At 41.9% G+C, this 18,740-nt stretch overlaps 1 protein-coding gene across 1 annotated transcript in view; it reads left to right on the plus strand.

Annotated features, from left to right (window-relative positions):
• Window positions 1–18,740, plus strand: part of TAF4B (TATA-box binding protein associated factor 4b) — a 73,971-nt gene that overhangs the window by 13,900 nt on the left and 41,331 nt on the right. The window contains exons 2-7 of the mRNA XM_075705706.1: window positions 2,005–2,153; window positions 2,924–3,031; window positions 7,319–7,486; window positions 7,592–7,714; window positions 9,876–9,965; window positions 13,337–13,915. Coding sequence (XP_075561821.1) covers window positions 2,005–2,153; window positions 2,924–3,031; window positions 7,319–7,486; window positions 7,592–7,714; window positions 9,876–9,965; window positions 13,337–13,915 — 1,217 coding nt within the window. The remainder of the gene's footprint in view (window positions 1–2,004; window positions 2,154–2,923; window positions 3,032–7,318; window positions 7,487–7,591; window positions 7,715–9,875; window positions 9,966–13,336; window positions 13,916–18,740) is intronic.

Below are 18,740 nucleotides of genomic sequence, written 5' to 3' on the forward strand. Positions count from 1 at the left end.
AAAAAAATGCCCTTTTTTGACTGATGATAAATTGTATGCCATGAATCACTGTCTAAATAAGATGGCATGAAAAGAAATTTAGAAATCTGATATGTTTTCTATGACTCCAGGTATTCATTGATTAAATTAAAAGATCCATCTGTACCTAAATATAATTACAGTCAAGACTGCAGTGGAGGAGGAGAAAGCTGAGTTGTCAGATGGAGTAACAGTACTTTTCTGGGTATGCAACTGTCTTGTGCATCTGACCCATGTAGTAAAGGCTGCTTGAGAAAGGAGGGAATCACTCTAGATGCTACTGTTGCAGTCTCAGTTTGTGTGTGCTATGTAAATGCCAATGCTGATGTTACAGAATTTTATACCAGGTTTTGTGTTGTCTTGCAATATCCTCTTCTGCTTTTAGATGTGGAGGATGAAAAGTCGTTTCTAAGCGTGTGGTTATAGCTTGATCTTTTTTTTTTTTTAAAGAAAAAACCAAAACCCAACTCATGGAGCTTGTGGCTTTTCCTGTTGTATTCATTTAAACTCGGACAGAAGCAGTGTTTTAAGGCTGTATTGTACAGCAATATTTTGACAGCTTCCAGACTAACCAGGTAGTAAAAAGACTATTCCATTGATGCAGGCTTGTTTTACACTAGGAAAGATCATAAGTGTGCTTAGAAAGATCTGGGATTCTTCAGATATTGGATATCTTGCAAGCAAGTTTAATGCAGTCCTCCAAAAATGTTGAGGTGCTCTTTACATATCTGGCATTCTCCTGTACCTTCCCCCTCTCTTTTATGCAAAAGGCCTTTAAGTGAGGTGTTTGAGGATGGTGGTTTTAGTGGTGGACTCTGCAGCAGCTGCTGTTGAAGGTAAAGGAGATGAGGCAGCAGCAAAGGTGGGGTGCTCCGTAGCTCTCTTGAAGGATCTGAAGCCGTTGAGACCAGGGACCAGCCGGCACTTTGTATTTGTGACTCTCTGGAAAATCCAGAGTTTCATCAGCCTAGCCCTTAGGCGGGGAGGGAGGAGGAGGCAGCATTGGTAGCTGAATTGTTTCCAAATGCAGGGAAGATGGGACTGTGATGTGGCATCTGACTGATTCTCCTTAGGGTGATTTTCATTTGAAAGCTTTAGGAAAAATAGTCATTGTTTGTTAACTGTTTAATTGTTTGTCATTATAGCTGATGGGGTAGGAGAAAAGTGGTAGGAGTTCAAGCATGGCGGGCTGACATTGCTGTAGGGTTGAAAGGAAAACAAAAAAGCAAGGAAACAAGGCAGAAAAGTCTCTTCCCCCCCCCCCCCCCCTTTTTTTTTCTTTTTTTTTTCCTTTCCCATTGGAATCTCCCTATTTGCCATAAGCTGTTTTGATTAAAACCATGCATTTTAATGCTTTTGGACAGACCCTTGACAGAGGGTCAGCTTCAAATGTCTGAGTGGCCTTGGCTTTCATTGGAGACCACTGCCCTCTGACCAAGGGGGATAGTCTTGATGTAAGCAAGTGAACTGGTATTCATCAGGCTTCAGTTCCCATTGCAGGTTTTCTCTAAACCATATCTTCACCTGTAGGTATGTGCCTACATGTTCAGAAAGTGAAAATGTATAGAGGCAGCCAAGTGTGATAGTGGTGATGAATTTTGCAGGTTGAAGAACTGCTTAAAGAAGTTACTGTTAAAGTAATCCCAGAGAGTGTGTGTGTGGTGTGTCTGTCTTTTTAATGTTCAAAATATCTTTTTGACTCAAATGATGAACTGCTTTGCAGTTTGCATCTTGTATACACATAGTGTTTTGATGTGGCTGTCTAGTTAAGTTTTTCTCTTGACTTTAGGAATTGTTTTCTGTCATAAAATGTAGAGTGAAGCTGAAGTGCACTTAGCTCTTACATTTCTTGGCAGCTGTTCCTTGGAGTAAGAAACTAAATATTACATTATCTTATCAGTGTGGTCTAGTTATTTCTTCCACAGTAGCATAGGAAAGCCATAATATCGCTTAATTTCTAACAGTCTGGATGTTTTTCTCCAACAGGAACTGTTCTTATCAGAAGCAGTAATGGCCAACTAATGCTAGTATCTCAACAAGCAATAGCGCAAGCACAGAGTCAGCCACAAAACAACACAAGTGTGAGGCCATCTGTACCGACCAGCACACCTGCAATCAGAATATGTGCTGTACAGGTAACTTCTCTCATAGCTTTAATTTGATGTAGCTGTATGTTGTGTAGTTATAACAGGGTTTGCAAATAAGTTATGGAGGGCTACATAAGCATTTGAGCACTGTCTGAACAGCATGATGGTGTTTGGTTTTGCACATAAACTTCACTATGTGCTTTGCTTTCTCAGTTTGAAAAAACTGCTAGCTGTTACATATGGTATAGTTCAAATTAGGGGATTCCTCTCTGATGATCATGATGTGAAGGGTTTTAAAACCAAAACCAACCCAAAACAAAAAAACCTACTTAAATGGTTACTGCTAGTAACTGCAACCTTGCGAACCTCTGGTGGGATACTTCTCTGAACCTGAGTGAAGCTGAGGACCTTTCACATGTCCCCAGGATGTTCCTTTGTCCCTGAGCTCTGCTGGCTTTTTGCTTCTGTCTCTTGCAATGTAGTCGGCATACAAGAGGAAGGGTGGGTATAAAAAAAGTAACCATCTGCGTAGGTCTCGCCAACAGGCTTATCCTTTAACTGTTTTGTTCTGATTAGGCATTGTGTCTAAATGTCTCTGAATCTGTTCTTGATTATTAAACTGGTAGAGAAATAGCTTTGAACAGTGTTTAAACTATATGGGCTATGTGAATGATGCCTCTGTTGTTACTGTAAGAGTGGATGTCTTGGTTTATATCAGACAAGAGCCGGTACTAACTTCAGTGTCTGTTCTGTCGTTTACTTGCCTGACAGCTGTTCTCTGCACATGTTTAATTATTTTTTATTTTTATTTTTTCAAGAACTCTGGCACCCAGTTAGTAAAGAAAGTAGCAGCTACTCCTGTGAAACCATTATCCCAAACAACAAATGCTGTGGCTTCTACTGTTCAGCCACCTGCTGTAATACAGGTAGGTGGCAAGCTTTACTGTGCAGTGGAATAAGTGACAGAGAGAAATGAAGAAAATACGGATACATTCTTGTCATTTCCTAACTCTAATCTGGTTTTCACTGAGCTGGTAACTTTTGTCCTCATGATAAATTCTTTCCTGAATGTCTTTTTTAAACGCATAATTTAATTATGCTTCTGCCAGTGTGTGTCAGCTCATCTTCTCTCACTACAGTAGAAAGCGCATGAACAATGGATAAAATAGATAGTTCAGAGAGCCATTTCCAGTGCCTTTGTACCCTATGACACAGCTCCTTCAAGCTCTAACTGATGCTTTTCTCGGAGATGGAGACTTCCTAATGCTCTCTCCTGTTTGGGTTCGTTGATTCCTTAGGGGGGGAAAAAAGTATACCTGGGATGTTGTTGAGGGGGAAAATGAGCTGTCTGCACTAGTCAAGCTGTTTTTCAGGTCTACACATTTTTTCCCCCTCATTAAAAGCTGAAGGAAGGTCATAGCTGAAAACCTCTGTTCACTAATTGAATTTGGTAGACAGGTTCCACAGATACTACTGAACATAGGCAGTGGTTGGAAATGCCTCATTATTTTTAGGTAGTTTTTTGTCTTACTTCTCTTTTTCTGGAGAAAAATGTTGTAGGGCTCTTCTGAAGAGGCTCTTGCTACCTGTAGAGTATGAGTCTTCTCCTAGATACAGTTCTTCCTGTGTTCTTGGAGACCAGAGTTCTGGATAAGCACGTGTGATGAAAAGAAAACTGCTTCTTTCTACAGCTAAAATATTTTGTTCTCCTCTCAACCTGGAGGAGAAATTGGGAAGAAGTCTGGCTTGTACGTACCTTTTCTTTTGTGAACAAGAGGCTGAAGGAGACTGGGCTGTAGTGGCTGACCAAGCATTCAGTAAGTGAGCAGGATCAGTCATTCAAAAAACCATGCTGGATGTATGCTCTTGACCTTGAAGGTGTTTGAAGGATTGGGGGACATGTTTGCTTACAGCGGTAACTAACAGTCTGACTTAAAAATTCATCCTCCTGCTGCTCTTCTATATCAGCAACTGAAAAATACTCACAGCTCTGCCCGTGATTTTTTTTTTTTCTTCCTTCTCACTACAGATCGATAATGTTGGGCTAAAGGGGAAAATCCAGAGGCTTCTCTTAATACATTTTCTATTTTGCTTAGAATAGAAACCACATACGCTTTATGTCTAAGAACAGTAACAGGTATTCCTTACGCACTTTTATTTTGGAATACTAGCTTGCAAACCATGTGCTTGTGATCTCTGCATAGAGATCTTTAGGATATAAAAACAATAGTCATCTGCTATACTACCATTGCACTGAGAAGAGATGAAGGTAAAGATTTCTTCCATCTGGTGGATGAAGCTGCCTGCATCCTCATGCGCTCATGTGGATAAACATTGAGATTCATCATGCTATTAACGTTTCCTTTTTAAATTTACATCTGCCTTTGTCTTGGTTCTTCTGTACTTTCTTAGATCAGTTTTGATGTAATAATTTAACTTGTGTTCTTCTGAGATATTTAAAGAGGTAGGCATGGAGTATTTTTTGTAAACTGTATGTTTTTCAGTTGTAGAAACTTGAACACTTCTAATGAGCATAGGGCTGGATTTAAACAGCAGGAACGATGACTCTAGGAAAAATTAATAGTGCCATTCTGTTTGGAGTGGCTTCCTTGGAGCTCCTCTGTTTTGCAGAGGATTGCAAAGCCCTCTCTCTGTACAAGCTCCTCTTACAATAAAGAGTAAATAGGTGCAATACGGATACATCCTGCCATCACAGGGCGGCTTCACTCCTCACTCTGGGGCAGACAAAAGAAGAGTGCTGACAAGGGAGTCCATGCATAAGGTTGCAGGAACTGTCTGGGGAAAGACAGACGAGTCCTTGGGTCTGATTTCCTTGGCAGCGGTTCATTCATCAGTTCTTAAAGAACTTGCTGATGTTAGTCTTGACAGTTTTTTGAGGTCACAAGAGAGGAGTGTTGGTGTGGAAGTATGATGTCATCACAAAAAATGGGAGACAGTGGATAGGAAATAATCCTTGGCTTGGTTGTGTATCTCCTGTCCCACGCTAAGTACAACTTGGAACGCTACTATCTGCAAAACTGTAGTTACTGAGACCAGGATTATTCTCCTCATCTACCAAAATATTTCAGTTTTTTGACATTCCTGAATGTTTAAGCTCTGAGGTTAGACAAAATACCTGCACATTTTTATTTTTTACCTTCTTCCCAGGTGGGGTAACAAAGCTGCAAAGTATCTAATTAGCATCATGCTGGGGCACTTTCATTTAGATGCAGAGCACTTCTTCTCTTGAAATGACTTCAAAATATGCAGGATTAATGCCATTTTTTGTGGCGACTGTTTCTCTGTTGCTCGAAGTGAGAATGAGAATTGTCAGTAGTGAAAAAGGTTGAGGGCAGATGACAGAAGTTAATTCCCATATATTCATCTTCCTGGGAAAAAGGTCCAGCAGACTTCCTGTTGTTCCCTCCCTCAGCTGATAAAATGCCGTTCTGGTCTTGATGTGTAAACACGCTGGAATTTGCAAGAGATGAGCTCCTGCGAACCTCATGTTTTCGGCTTTTAAAAGCCCAGGGCGTTGCAGCTTGACAGATCGGTACTCTGTCCCCTTCCGTCTTCCTCCCGTCCATCTGTTTGTGGGATTCTTGTGCCCAGTTTGCCTCCCTGTGGTCTTAGAGCTGTTGAGCCTCATCGTTGGAAGAGGCAGTGGTGGTGGCAAAGATCCTGCGGAGAGCTATTAAAGTGTTACCAACAGTGGGAGCCTAAGCTGGAAAGCTTTCTGGTAGCTGCCTGCTTCTTTCATGTCAAGCTGGCAGCAGCTTGGGAAGGAGGGGGGACACCCACCCAGGAAAAAAATAATTTACAAATAAAGAGCAAAAGTGCGAGTGTTTTGCTTTAGCTTTAAATGTTTGCTCATTAATTTTCCCTATCCCGAAAGACTTAATAGCCCTTTGGTATTCTACATGATGGCTGTCCAAGTCTGATTAGTTTTTGTTTTATCCATGGTAGGGTAATTTGGGCTCTTGTGCTACTGTCTTATCATTAATGCAATTACCACGTATTAATTTGTGATTGCTGGAATAAACTGTGGTGTTTAAGTGTGTTAAGAGTCAGTTAAAGCAATTGGGTTGCACAGATCTGAACCTAGAATTCAGCCTACAAAACCAGACTTTCCCTTTCTCTGGAAACGTTTGGAGGAAAAATGACACCAACTTCACGTTTCAAATGCTAACTTGAAACTCCTCCTTTTCTGTAAGCAAGTTCAATCTCGCTTTTTCGTTTTCAAGTTGAGAAATCGAAAGTAGTGGTTTTTATAGAGGCAAAGTCTTTTACTCATATTGTGTTCTCTTGTATCAGAAGAACTGTGTTGGGTTTTTTCAGTGTGGGTTGTTTGGGGTTTTTTTTTTTTCTTTAAAATCTGAAGTAGAAGTACTTCAGTTTAGTAGGTTTTCCTCTGGAAACTACTATTTAGCCTGGTTTGCAAAGGAGAGAGGCAATTGTGTTCTTACTTTTTCCTAAACCTTCATTACGCTCCTGTTGCTGGAGCTTCTCAATCTGTTGGTAAATTCTAATGAGACTTTAGAAAGAAGTCTCAAAATAACTGAATTTTTTGAGGCTTTGTGTCTGGACAGAGGAGAGAGAGATCCAAATTGCTGCCCATAAGGAAAAGGCAGGAAGAACTTGTTAGGTGAATTTGCTCAGCTGAATGCTTCTGCTGGCACATGCATCCTTCCAAAGTGGACACGACATCTTTTGCCTACTGCGCACGTGATAGGGAGAATAAAGGATATTGCAATTGGGAGAGGAGCTGCAGGGGAAGAAAGGAAGATAAATAATCACTTAAGGTCGTATTTATCTTCAGTGTAGTATCGCCTGGCTTAGCATTGTCCAAAATTCATTAGTCCTAGAGTGCAGGAGCCTGGCAAAGTTAATATATTGGTTTCTTCAAGACAACTTTACCTTTCTCTCTTCGCTTGAAGTTGCAGGCGGTGCCTCAGTCTGGGTGAGCTTTTGCCATTTCTTCCCCCCGCCCTTGATTTAAAAACAGAATTATGGCTGTGGGGGTTCTGTCACTTACTGTATTAAATAGAGCCTCTCAAAGCAAATGAGTCCAAACTTTAAAACCAAAGACAAAAATTGGTTATTTATGTTTTAAATAGTAGTGTTGGAGGGAGGGTGCTACATTACACGCTAGCAGAATGCAGTATGTTTGTCACGTTAGTCTTTGGTTAAAAAGTGTTAATTTTTCTTTTCAGCCAGCAGCTGCAACAGCTAGTGTTACTACAGTTACTGCTGTAAAGCCTTCGAGTACTGGAACACCTGTAAAACTTCCAGTTACAGGACCACCTGCACAAGCTATCTCCCAAAAGGCAGTCTCTGTGAAAGCAGAGGGCACAACAGTAACACAGACCAGCGCCTCTACAGTAAGGAAAAAAAAGTTTTTAATTAAAAATTAACATTCTCTATATTCATCAGAGGTTGGAGGGCCAATGCAACATCTAACAGTCTTCTCTTGATTTCCACGCTAGGAGATGCTAGAGAATGTGAAGAAATGCAAGAATTTTCTTGCTACACTAATAAAACTGGCATCTAGTGGACCTCAAGCCCCTGAGATGGGACAGAATGTGAAGAATCTGGTGCAAAATTTATTGGTGAGGCTTTTTTTAAACAAAGTCTGCATCATATCATTTTTGACATTGACTTCATCATAGCTTTGTTCCTTGTCTTTTTTTTTTTTTAACAGCTGAAGAGTTGGATTTGTGGCTGAGTACGTCTGACCCTCTTTGTCTTACATTATAATTCTTATTTTAACCACATCCCATGCTGTATTTTTCCCCCCTCACGTTCCTGTTTCATTTTATGCACACAGATAACTGACAGCAGGAGGAGGTGATAGGGTTAACACAGCTTGTGGGGCTGAGCTGCCTTTTTTTCATGTTAAGTGTAGTTTTGAGTCCTCAATAGCAAGAGTATTACCATGGAGGTTGTAGTGCAGTGCTAAGTCCGTACAACTGCCTTACTCCAAGACAGAACTGACTGACAGGTTGATAGTGAAGCTTCAGTGGAACAAGCAGGACATTATCTATGTCTTTAGACAACGGGATGGAGAAAATAACGTGGTGGCTGCCAACCTCTCTCTCCTTGCAGGTGGCTTCCGTATGCTGCGTTGTGCTGTACCCCAGCACAGCTGGGTTTTCTTGGTAACGATTTCTCCTGCCACTTCTTGTCTTGGCATTTGACCGCTGCTGCTGTTTTGTTGTTCCACCGTAGCAGAAGGCTGTGGGCTGGTGGAGGGGGATGGCTTTGCTAGTGGTACCAAAGAACTTTTCAGTCTAGAAAAGCATGGTGTAGTCAGAGGTGTGATTTCAGAGAGCAGATTGTTTGAAGATGCAGCCTTGCAAAAATTTGATTCCTCTGCCTCTGCATCCCTGCTGGACTATACACCTTGCTTCTGTAGGAAAATACTAGAGCTGTTCCTTCTTGTGCTTACAGTACTTTTATTATTTTTTTTAAGAACAGTTGTTACCAGACATCAATATATCATTAACTGTGCATTTGTTTGCTTTTTGTAGTATTTTAAAAATGCTGTTAGTCTGCCATTCGGTATGTATACATGATTTAAATGCAAAATAAATGAATGTCTTGTATGTATGAGGCAAATAAGTTAACAGCAGCTCTAAAGTAAAATGGTCCTTAAGGCAGCATCTCATGAAGTGAGTGTCAAGTGCCTTGTATGCACCGAGACGTAGTGTACAGTCAGTGAGACCTCGGTGACCTGTATCCACAGCTCAGTGAGACCTAACAGGCAGCAGATCAAATGACTAAATAGGAGAGCTGCTGTCAGTTCTGTTTGTCTGTAAATATGCAGTCCTTAAAAGACCTGCTCTGGTCATGTAGCTCCTTGGAACAGTTCTTCCAAAGGCGAATTATGGGCAAGAGGAGTAATTTCTCTGCAGAAAGAGAGATTGGTGCTGGGGTCACTTCCTTGTGTGTCTCTGTACCTTCTTGGAGGAGGTAATGTTCTTGGTGACTCCACGGTAGGGTCTCACCTGGCAGGGTGAGAAAGGGCAGCAGTGTCTGGGGCTACCCACCACCTTAGCCCCGTCGTGCTGGCACTGAAGTAGCGAGTGAGGGGTCTCAGCAGTCTGCTGTGGCTTCCTAACCCTCCCAAGCCCTTGAGTCAGGTGTTTGTGTTGGGGCAGAGCAGAAAGCATTAAGAAAGGAGACTGTGCTCTGCGAGGCAGAGGGCTGTTACCATAGTGGTATGCAGAGGTGATGTTCTGATGTTCAATTTCTCTTGCTTTTGAAAGACAATGTTAAGTGTTCTGCTTTATTATGCTATGTATGCATTAGACTGGAATTGTCTTACAAAAACTACTCAGTTGTCTTTTGTCTCTGGTCTCTTTAAATTGATCTTTATGCAGATAGACTACCTTTACAGGAAAAAAAAGTACTTGTAGTGGATTTTAAATATCTCTGCATAACAATGAGGTACTCAAAAGGATCAGTGCTACTTATAAACTTGTTTCTATCAGTTCACTTCAGTGAACCAGTATTTGAACAAATACCCTTAAGTGTGTTAACTGCCTGTAGTTCAAGAAAGTAATTTAATTTGATAATATTATATCTAAATTACAACATCATTCCATCCTAAACCCTTTTGTTAAAAAATACAGGAGGAACAAAGTGTTTGAGTACTGAAATTGAACAATTCCATGATAATGTAAACTTCGTGAATTTTTGATACATCTGGGAAAAAATATGGTAGATTCATAGTTATAACTTAGCATTGTAATTATACTTTCCCCTTAGGAAGCAAAAATTGAACCAGAAGAATTTACAAAAAAGCTATACATAGAGCTCAAGTCATCTCCACAACCATATTTAGTTCCTTTTCTCAAGGTAAGTGCCTGATTGTGGATATATAGTATTTAACAAGGGGAGGGAGGAAGACCAGAAAAGAAAAGGAAAGAGGCAGAGCATTCAAATAGGTATTTGCTCAGGTCACTTGAAGAAATGGTGCTTAACCTAGCCCTGTGTGACTGGTGCTCTTGTAAAGACAATTTTTTGGGGGAGGGAGGATTTCAGAGGAGTGATTTACACTGTGTTCTTAAATTGGAGAGTAATTATCCTCTAGTTGTTAGTGGAGACTAATGTTTTGGAAGCTGGTGCATCTACAGTAGAGCAGCTATACTGAGATGACTCTTACTTCCTCATGAAAACTGTAGCTATTCTGACTTCTAATACAGAAGACCATCAACAGTGGCTGCGCACAGCTTATGCAGTATTTAAGCTCAAAGAATCTACATAAAGCTATTAATCTGTCTGCTGGTTTGTGTTTAACTGGAGGGAGAAAAACCCCCCGCTCCTTTCTCCAGAAAGGGTCTGACAGGACTACTACAGACTAGGAACAGTAACCCAGGACAACTCTACCTCCATTCAAGCAAATAATCATGTAAATTAAAAAATGCTACCTTAACACTTATAATGATATGGTAGAATGATATTAACAAAATAAAAATGAACATATTTGTGGTACAGCAAGCATTAAATCCCAGCGAAGACATGGAAAACTTGGTTACATTTACTTAATTGCAATGTACACAGTATTCTTAGGCTTGATAGATTGGTACTTTTCCTTGGCACTCATTATAGGCATGGTGGAGAATCAAGGAAAAATAGTTAAGTGATAAAGCCAGGACAGAGGTTTTCTGGAGTTTGTCCTCTTCCTTAGTATTTAACAGCACATATAACAATGCACATGGTAATGTTGATACTACTTTAGATGGCTGGTGTTAATCTGTTCAAGTGTGGGATGAATATTTTTGTTACAGTGGCAGCCTTTAAATGCTTTGCTAGATAGTTTGCCATGAGTCTGGAAGACTACAGTCATCTCTGCAGAGCTTGATATAACATTTTCATATTGGTCACTTATTTATTCTCTGTTTAATTTCCTGGAGGTTTCTTAAATGCCAGTGCAAAAGCTAGAAAAACAAACAGCTCGGAGTATGGGCTTTCCTGCATCCAGTGCAGCTCTGGCTGCAGAGGGACCAGGCTGTGAGTGCAGGGTCAGCGTGACTGGCAGAGATTTTCCATGAGCTGTATGAAGTCTCAGCAGAGCTCTTCTAACTGTCAGGGCAAGTTAGGCTTCAGAAGTAGGGTAGCTGCCTTCTGCAGGGCCCTGGCTGATGAACCCCATGGGATGTGGGGTGGCTGTGTGTGCGTGGGGCCATCTTAGGTGCTGTTGTGTTCCCAAAACAGCGCGGGGGAACCTCAGTAGCTGCACGCAGACCCAGCCTAAGTCTTGCACAGCTAGACCTCACCAAGGGCTGGTGAGCCCTGGCAGCCCTGGACTTGTTCATGCAGAGGAGCTGAGCCAAGGGCTGGCTGTGCAGCACTTGCTAAAGCTTCTACGCCTTTGGGTCCCCCGAGGGTTTATTAGCTCAGGCACAGCACTGTCCTCATGCACTTGCAGAATGGATGATCTTAAAGGTCTTTTCCCACCTAAACGATTCTAAGTGCTCGGCCTGAGTTAGTAAGCCATCCCACAATGGAGAGCTGCTGCATGTGGTGCACGCGCCTTGAGGCAGTTCTGCAGGAGTTAAGTTGGGTTCATGAGCGCGGGTCAGACCCTGACCCGTCACAGCAAAGCTGTTGCACATTTCTCCTGTGGCACGCTGCCAGGCACTGGTATCATCTAGGCTTTTCTGTTTTGGGCAGTACCCATACCCCATAATCCTTGACAAGGTGCTCTCTCCCTGTCGCATGCTATATTAACAAGGAAGTACTGTGACTTCAGAAATGTCGTAGGCATTGTCATGGTCAAAGTTAGCTGACTTTGTAGGGTTACACATCCTTTAAAACTTATTGCATGCTGATTGCTTTTTTCCAAAATACCTTAAGGATGTGTAGTTGATACACACCAATTAGGTCTGGTCTGTAACTGTGAGCAGCTGTGACAGGACTGAGTGCCAAATGGAAGGTGACTTCAGGAGCACTTCTCTAAGGTGCTACGAGGATCGGTGCTGGCCTTGTTTGTGTGGGAAATGCTTGCAGCTTGAGTCTGGAAAGAAATGTGATACGGCTTGTTGCCAATTCACTTTTAGCTAGCGAAGAGGAATTTTAGGGAGGACTCTGGAGTTGTCTCTTACCTTGAGCTGCAGGGTTTTGATGAAGTTGTTGCATGTGTTTTGTTTTGTCTGTTCCAATAGGTGGAAAAGTACAGTGACTTTGGCTGTAAAGTCTGCTTGATTTTTCAAATCTGTGCTGGATGCTTGTGGTAAATAAATTGCATCAGGAGCATGAGGAAAGCTGAGCAGCCTTTTAAAAGAAAAGGAAGTGAACATTAAAGATAGGTGTGCCACAGAAGACCTAGCTGTTTAAACAGTTTGTTCACTTGGTATATTAGCATGTGAGACAACATGTTCCTTTTACATGAAGCCCAGAGCAACAGCACTGTTCTGGAGACTTACAGACTTCAAAAGCTGTGGGGGGGTGGGAGGGAAGGTTTGTGAGGTACACAGGTAGCTGCAGAACTGATTTCCCCTGGTTCTGAGCCATATCAGATTGTAAATAGTCAAGGAGAAAAATCTGTAGAGGGCTTGAAGATTATTCTGTCCATTAGTGTTCTCAAACATAGCTGTAGTAAAAATGAGCTGTTGCCAGATACCTTTACTAATGTTCTCTTCTTGCAGAGAACTATCTGGCTTAAGTTGTGCTGCTGCAGCTGTACAGGCATTATTAAAGTGGTATCCCCCCCTAGTGTAGATACAGCTGTATTGGTATAGAAGTGCTCATCTCTTCAAAGCTTGTTTCTGACTTTATTGGATAATCTGTAGTTCTGTCAGACAGGCTTCATGGAATAAACATCGCTGTTATAATATAGGAGGGGGTTTTGGCAAAAGGAAGTTTTTTGAGGTAGTGAAACAGTTAAAATCATCTTTTTCTAGAACATAAATTCCAAATTGAAAAATCTAAACAGAAGAACAAAGTTATGGGTGAGTTTCCCTATAGATGGGATTTGCTACATGCAATAAAGCTATGGTGACTGACCTTTGCTCAGCCTGTGTTGGTGATTCTTGTGGTCTTCACTGAGCGTTATCGTCATCAGTTTAAGAGTGCCTGAATTCTGGCAAAACTTGTTGGAATAAGCAGTTTATTGTCTCATGAAAAATTAAATTGGAAGACGAGGAAGAAGATTCAGTTTTTAAGGTATCAGTAATGTGGAAGCCTCTGCTGATGTTACATCCAGTGTTTTTTCGTTTTTCTTCTAGAAAAGCATGCTTGCCTTACGGCAGCTAATGCCCAATGCTCAGAGCTTTATCCAGCAGTGTATGCAGCAGCCAGCTCCAACCCAAGAAGCTGTTTCGACTTGTACCTCTGCAGTACCAGCTCCTTTGATAGCAGTGGCAACCTCAGCTGTAGCAACAACTTCTCTTCCAGTTATAAAACCAGTGTCTGCCTCTGTAACAGTTACAGCCTCTCCAGTTATAAAACCAGTTCTTGTCAGTGCGCCGGCAACAGCTTCTCTGCAGACCGTGAAGCCTGTTCCTGCGTCTGCAGTGGTGACAGCATCCCTTCGGCCTGCAGCTTCAGTCCTCACCACAACAATAGCAACATCAGGGCTGACTGCTATCCAAACTGTCAAGCCCGTCTTCACCTCTGCGGTAGCAACGTCCTCTCTCCAGTCTGCAAAGCCAGTGCTGGTCTCTACAGCGGCATCTTCAGCAGCAACCCCTCTCCAGCCTCTGAAACCAGTCATTGGAACCCCAATCAGTATTAAAATCTCACAGCCAAACTCCATCGTTGCACAGTCAGTGGGTGCTCAGCAGGTGGTTAAAGTGAAACAGTTGGTAAGATGAATTTCTCTGCTTCTCTGTAATTGGGCTTCTTTGCTTTCATTCTTACTGTTTTGTCAAGAGGATACAGATTTGGATCTTAGTGGGGTTTTTTAACATAGGAAACTAGTCTGTCATGTGTTGATCAGTTGTGTTTGTCATAGTTAGGGATATTGAGCCCTTGCTGAAAAGGTGAGTCCAAAGCCAAACTGTAAGCTCGGTCTCTTGCAAGACGTGCTGACCACCGTTCCACCAGACTGAACATCCAGCTTGAGACACAAGGGAATATGAGTTCTGACCACTGCAATGCGTGCAATTAGGCTAGCCTGGCATCTGAAAGAAAAGGCAGGAAATGGTTGTGTCAGAAACACGAATTGCTGATGGGATGCTTATGTTAATTACTGTGAGATGCCCTGTGAGGGCTGTGCCTCAGCCTCAGAGATTCCAGTCTCTAGCTTGGTAGTTCCTACCCTGGATACTTTGCAGGCACAGGTGGCTTGATGATGTTTAGTGATACGTGAACTGAAATGTACGAACTAGCCCAAGGAGCTTTTCGGAGCAGAGCTCTGACCTCCAAATTTACTAAGACATGTTAATTACGAAGTCATCCAAAAGTGAGTTCTTTCTATCAGGCCTCATTAGCTAAAAAATTCCAGGAGGAATAAATGTCTTATTAAAACAATACCCTCAAAAGCAACGTGTTAACACTGTTTTCTTGGCACAGGTTAACTTCTTGCTAATGTTAATGTTAAATACCAAGAAACTGTGGAACACGGGTATACCCAAAAGAGCAACTCTGTGAAATATATGAGGTTTGGTTTATGGGTGTTTGAGATATGGAGTAATATGCTGTCTGACTGGTCTGCCTGCAAGTAATGTTCTCAAGTATTTTGAGAGAATAGTCTCCCTTTGGCAGATCAAGAACTTGATTCTTGAATAGGACTTTCTTATAAAGATTTGTTCCTTAAAAAGAGGGGGAAACATTAGACTTCTTCTGAAGCTAGATTTACTTTCCACAGGTATAGTATGTCATCTTGTGTGTGAATTTCCTTTGTAGTTTGTTTATTGTGTATACTTGATTTAACAGTATTCAGACCCCTGAAATATTCTGCTTTTTAAATTTTCTTCCTTTCAAAGTGCATAAGGTGGATCTAATACAAGAATCCTGCATTCTAAATAAAGAGCTTATGCTACCAGCTTTTCACCTTTTCAGACTTGCTTAAAAAGAACAAAGCACTCAATTATATGGAGGGGTTGGGGGGTCCTTTTTATGAGTGGGTTTGTTTTAAAAACAAACAGTTATCAAGCATATGTACCAAAAGCCTTCAAAAGTAGTTCCTAAAGCCAAATTGGAAAAGGAGTTGGTACCCTTACTGTCTTTCAGGACGAAATCTGAAATTCCAGCCAGAAGAAAATGAGGGCTTCTTAGGTTGTACAAGGGCTGGAGAACAGTTTGTTGGCTACACAGCAAGACATGTAATCCAGGGGAAAGGTTGACCATCTGTACAAATAGACGAGGAGGCTTAACTCTACACTGGGGAGTCAAAACACTTCTTGAATATGATATTGGTGAACTCAAGAAATGACTTCTGCCTCCTCCGCTACCGCAGTGTGGCAGCCTGTTGCAATTGCTTTTCTTCGCAGTGCCTTGCAAGCATTGAATTGCATACAAAACATGTTTTTATCCTCATTTGGGTAGATCCCAGGCACAGTGATTAACATACTTGCTCTTCAAAATACCTATTTAATTTTGTTCTTGGATGTAGTTGAAGGACTGAGTTGACTACTTCGCAGTTTAGCCATATCAGGAGCTTGGTGTTTGTTCAGGCAACCTATTAGCAGAAAGTGCAAGTTAGTAAAGTGGCTGCATCTTCTAGGGCTTCCCTGGTGCATTTCCTTGAAAGGACAGAGGGTCTGTTTCCTCCCACAAGAAAACAAATCTGAACCTCCCCTCCCTAAACAGAAGGGTCCTGCTGCCAGCTGAAAGGAAGCACATGCCAGCTGTGCAAATCTGTCCATACAATGCTGCCAGCAATTTCTTTCCCTTTCCAGCCTTCAGGGTTGTCTGATGCCATACACTCCCTCTGCATGCCCATTTCTAATTTAGGTCTCTTGTGCTTGAGGAATCTAAAGCAAACTTTCATGTGCCAGCTCCGATGTGACACTGGTGGTGCTTAAGAATGCAGCACTGCAGTATTTTAATATCAAAATCGTGACTGGAGTGATGCAACATGTAACTGCCTTTTCTGTGGCATGACTATCGAAACTCTGGGTTTGTACGGTGGACACAGAGGGACCTGTTCTCCAGGGATGCCGTTGGTGTTTATCGCGTGCCTGTGCCGTGAGTTGCACATTGGAAAGGGTTCCCTCCTGGTGACTCTCTTAACACAGCCTCATTTAAGGACATTGCCATACAGAGAAGTTCAATCTTGGAAAGCAAGCTTGTCTTGCTGTAGTATTGCTTTGTCTCTTGTTAAACCACAATAAATGAAAAATTACATTACCAGCTGCTGGCTTCCAGTGGTGAGAAAGCTGCTGTGAGACTACAACTTCATGTTAAGCATGAAGAGCAAGATTTTTATGGTGTAGTCCCCACAGTTACCAGTGAGACATGCTTCCTGGACATTGCTAGCGGTTGAAGCAAGGAGTGAATTGCTTGTGCTATTCCAGCCACTTGTTCTTAGTGAGTTGCTGTTAGTGTCAAGTCCCCTCAGAGCTGAGGTTTCTTGAGCAGAAAATCTTCTCTGTTATTTTTCAAGAGCTTTTTGTCCTGAATGTATGCTTTTGCATTCAGCTGGTGAAGCTTCCTTCGTGAAGCAATGCTGCTTGTAGTGTGTGATGGTACCTTACTATCTCTCCACTCATCTCCGAACTTTGCTTTATGAATGCAAAACAGGTTCAAGTAAGGTTAATCAAAGTCTCTCTGAGGCAGCTGTCCCTATGCTGTCAGCTGGATGTTGCATTGCATTTTTTTTACTTGAGTGTTGGTCCTTTTTGTTCTGTTGTCTCTGTCAAGCTACTTAATAGGGCACAAAGGAACAGTCCCTTTTCTTTATTACTTCTTGCTGCTAACCTGAAGAAAAGAGGCAGTAGCTCTTTCTTACAGATATTATCTATTTTTTAAATACTTTTTTGTGGCATTAGACCCTTGTCAAGATTTCTATGACTGTTGCCCTATTCTGTTGCAAGTCCCAAGGACTTCCAGCTTTTGTTCGTCTAGCAGTTAGAATAGCAAACACAAAATCAGCCTTACTGCCAACACATCCTTTCTGTTTCTCGTTGATCTCGTCTCCTCGGTTACTTGACTGACTTCCCAATCTCCACCTAGGCTATTGAATTAATACTGCCTATCTCTGTTCTTTTTGTCTGTTGCACCTTCATCTTGAATGCTTATGTCCCCTCTTGTGCTGTTCCAGTGTTTTGCATGCTGAAGGTGAAGCATCATTCTTGCTGGTGGTAGGGAGGATCTCTCATGTGTGTGTCAGTGTGGGTGCTGGTGGAGCCTGTAAGTAGTTTGCCCAGGTTGGTTGGTGGCTCAGTAATTATCTGAACACTGTCCTGGTTTCAGCTGGGATAGAGTTAATTTTCTTCCTAGTAGCTGGTATAGTGCTGTGTTTTGGATTTAGTATGAGAATAATGTTTGATAACACATTGATGTTTTAGTTGTTGCTAAGTAGTGCTTACACTAGGCAAGGACTTTTCAGCTTCTCATGCCCTGCCAGTGACAGGCTGGGAGGGGTCACAGCTGGGACAGCTGGCCCAAACTGGCCAAAGGGATGTTCTATACCACATGACGTCATGCTCAGTATATAAACTGAGGGGGGGTTGGCAGGGGGGGCAGTGACCACTGCTCAGGAACTGGTTGGGTGTCAATCGGTGGGGTAGTGGGCAATTACATTGTGCATCACTTATTTTGTATATTATTATTTTTTATTATTATTCTTCCTTCCTTTTCTGTCCTATTAAACTGCGTTTACCTCAACCCACGAATTCTGCGTCCCCCGCCCCAATTCTCTTCCCCATCCCACTGGGGTGGGGGCAGTGAGTGAACGGCTGTGTGGTGTGTAGCTGCCTGCCGGGTTAAACCACAACACCACATAAATGATGCTGTTAACGTTATTTGCAATTTCCAGTGTATGGAAGCCGGATCTTTCAGAAAGATCAAACTGCGCTTTGGTAAAGACACATAGAAGCAAATGTTAGTGTGTGTGCTACTTCATGAGGAGTGCTGCATGTGTGAGCCTTGACTCTGTCCACAGTCTGTCCCCCTACTCCCATGGTTGTTTCCTCTTATGGATCTTACATTTCTTCTCAAGAACTGTCTGCTCGTTTTCTGGTTTTCAGACACCACCTTCAGCTCTGTTATTCTACATTACTGCTGCTATGCCAAACCATGGTGCTATTAATATGGGTATGGATGGGGTGTATCTTGACTATTTGATATACAAAGTACCTCTTTTTGTGAATGTCTGAGGCTTATGCTGATGATGTTTACTGATAAATCTGAAGTTAGATGACAGAAGGAGACAGCCTAATTTCTGAAGCATAATAAATGTCAATTCTTTAATTAAACTTGTGCAGTGTTGCTGTACAAGCACTCTTTAGACTTCCTGAAGCTAGAATAAAAGATGTAGAGGAGGAAAAAGTGGTTTCTTGACCCTGAAAATTCCTTTGTATTAGCTTTTTGCTGCTAAAAAGATAGGATTCAATCTGAAGATGTTGATAATTTTGTGCTTTGCTAAAAGCACATCTTTCTGCTACTTGTAATCAAGAACTTTTCCAAAGGATGTATCAAAAGCTGCAGCCCATATTTTGCTAGCTAGGAGGCTTAGAAATGAGG

Source organism: Pelecanus crispus, chromosome 2 (genome assembly GCF_030463565.1).
Source record: "Pelecanus crispus isolate bPelCri1 chromosome 2, bPelCri1.pri, whole genome shotgun sequence".
Taxonomy (NCBI): domain Eukaryota; kingdom Metazoa; phylum Chordata; class Aves; order Pelecaniformes; family Pelecanidae; genus Pelecanus; species Pelecanus crispus.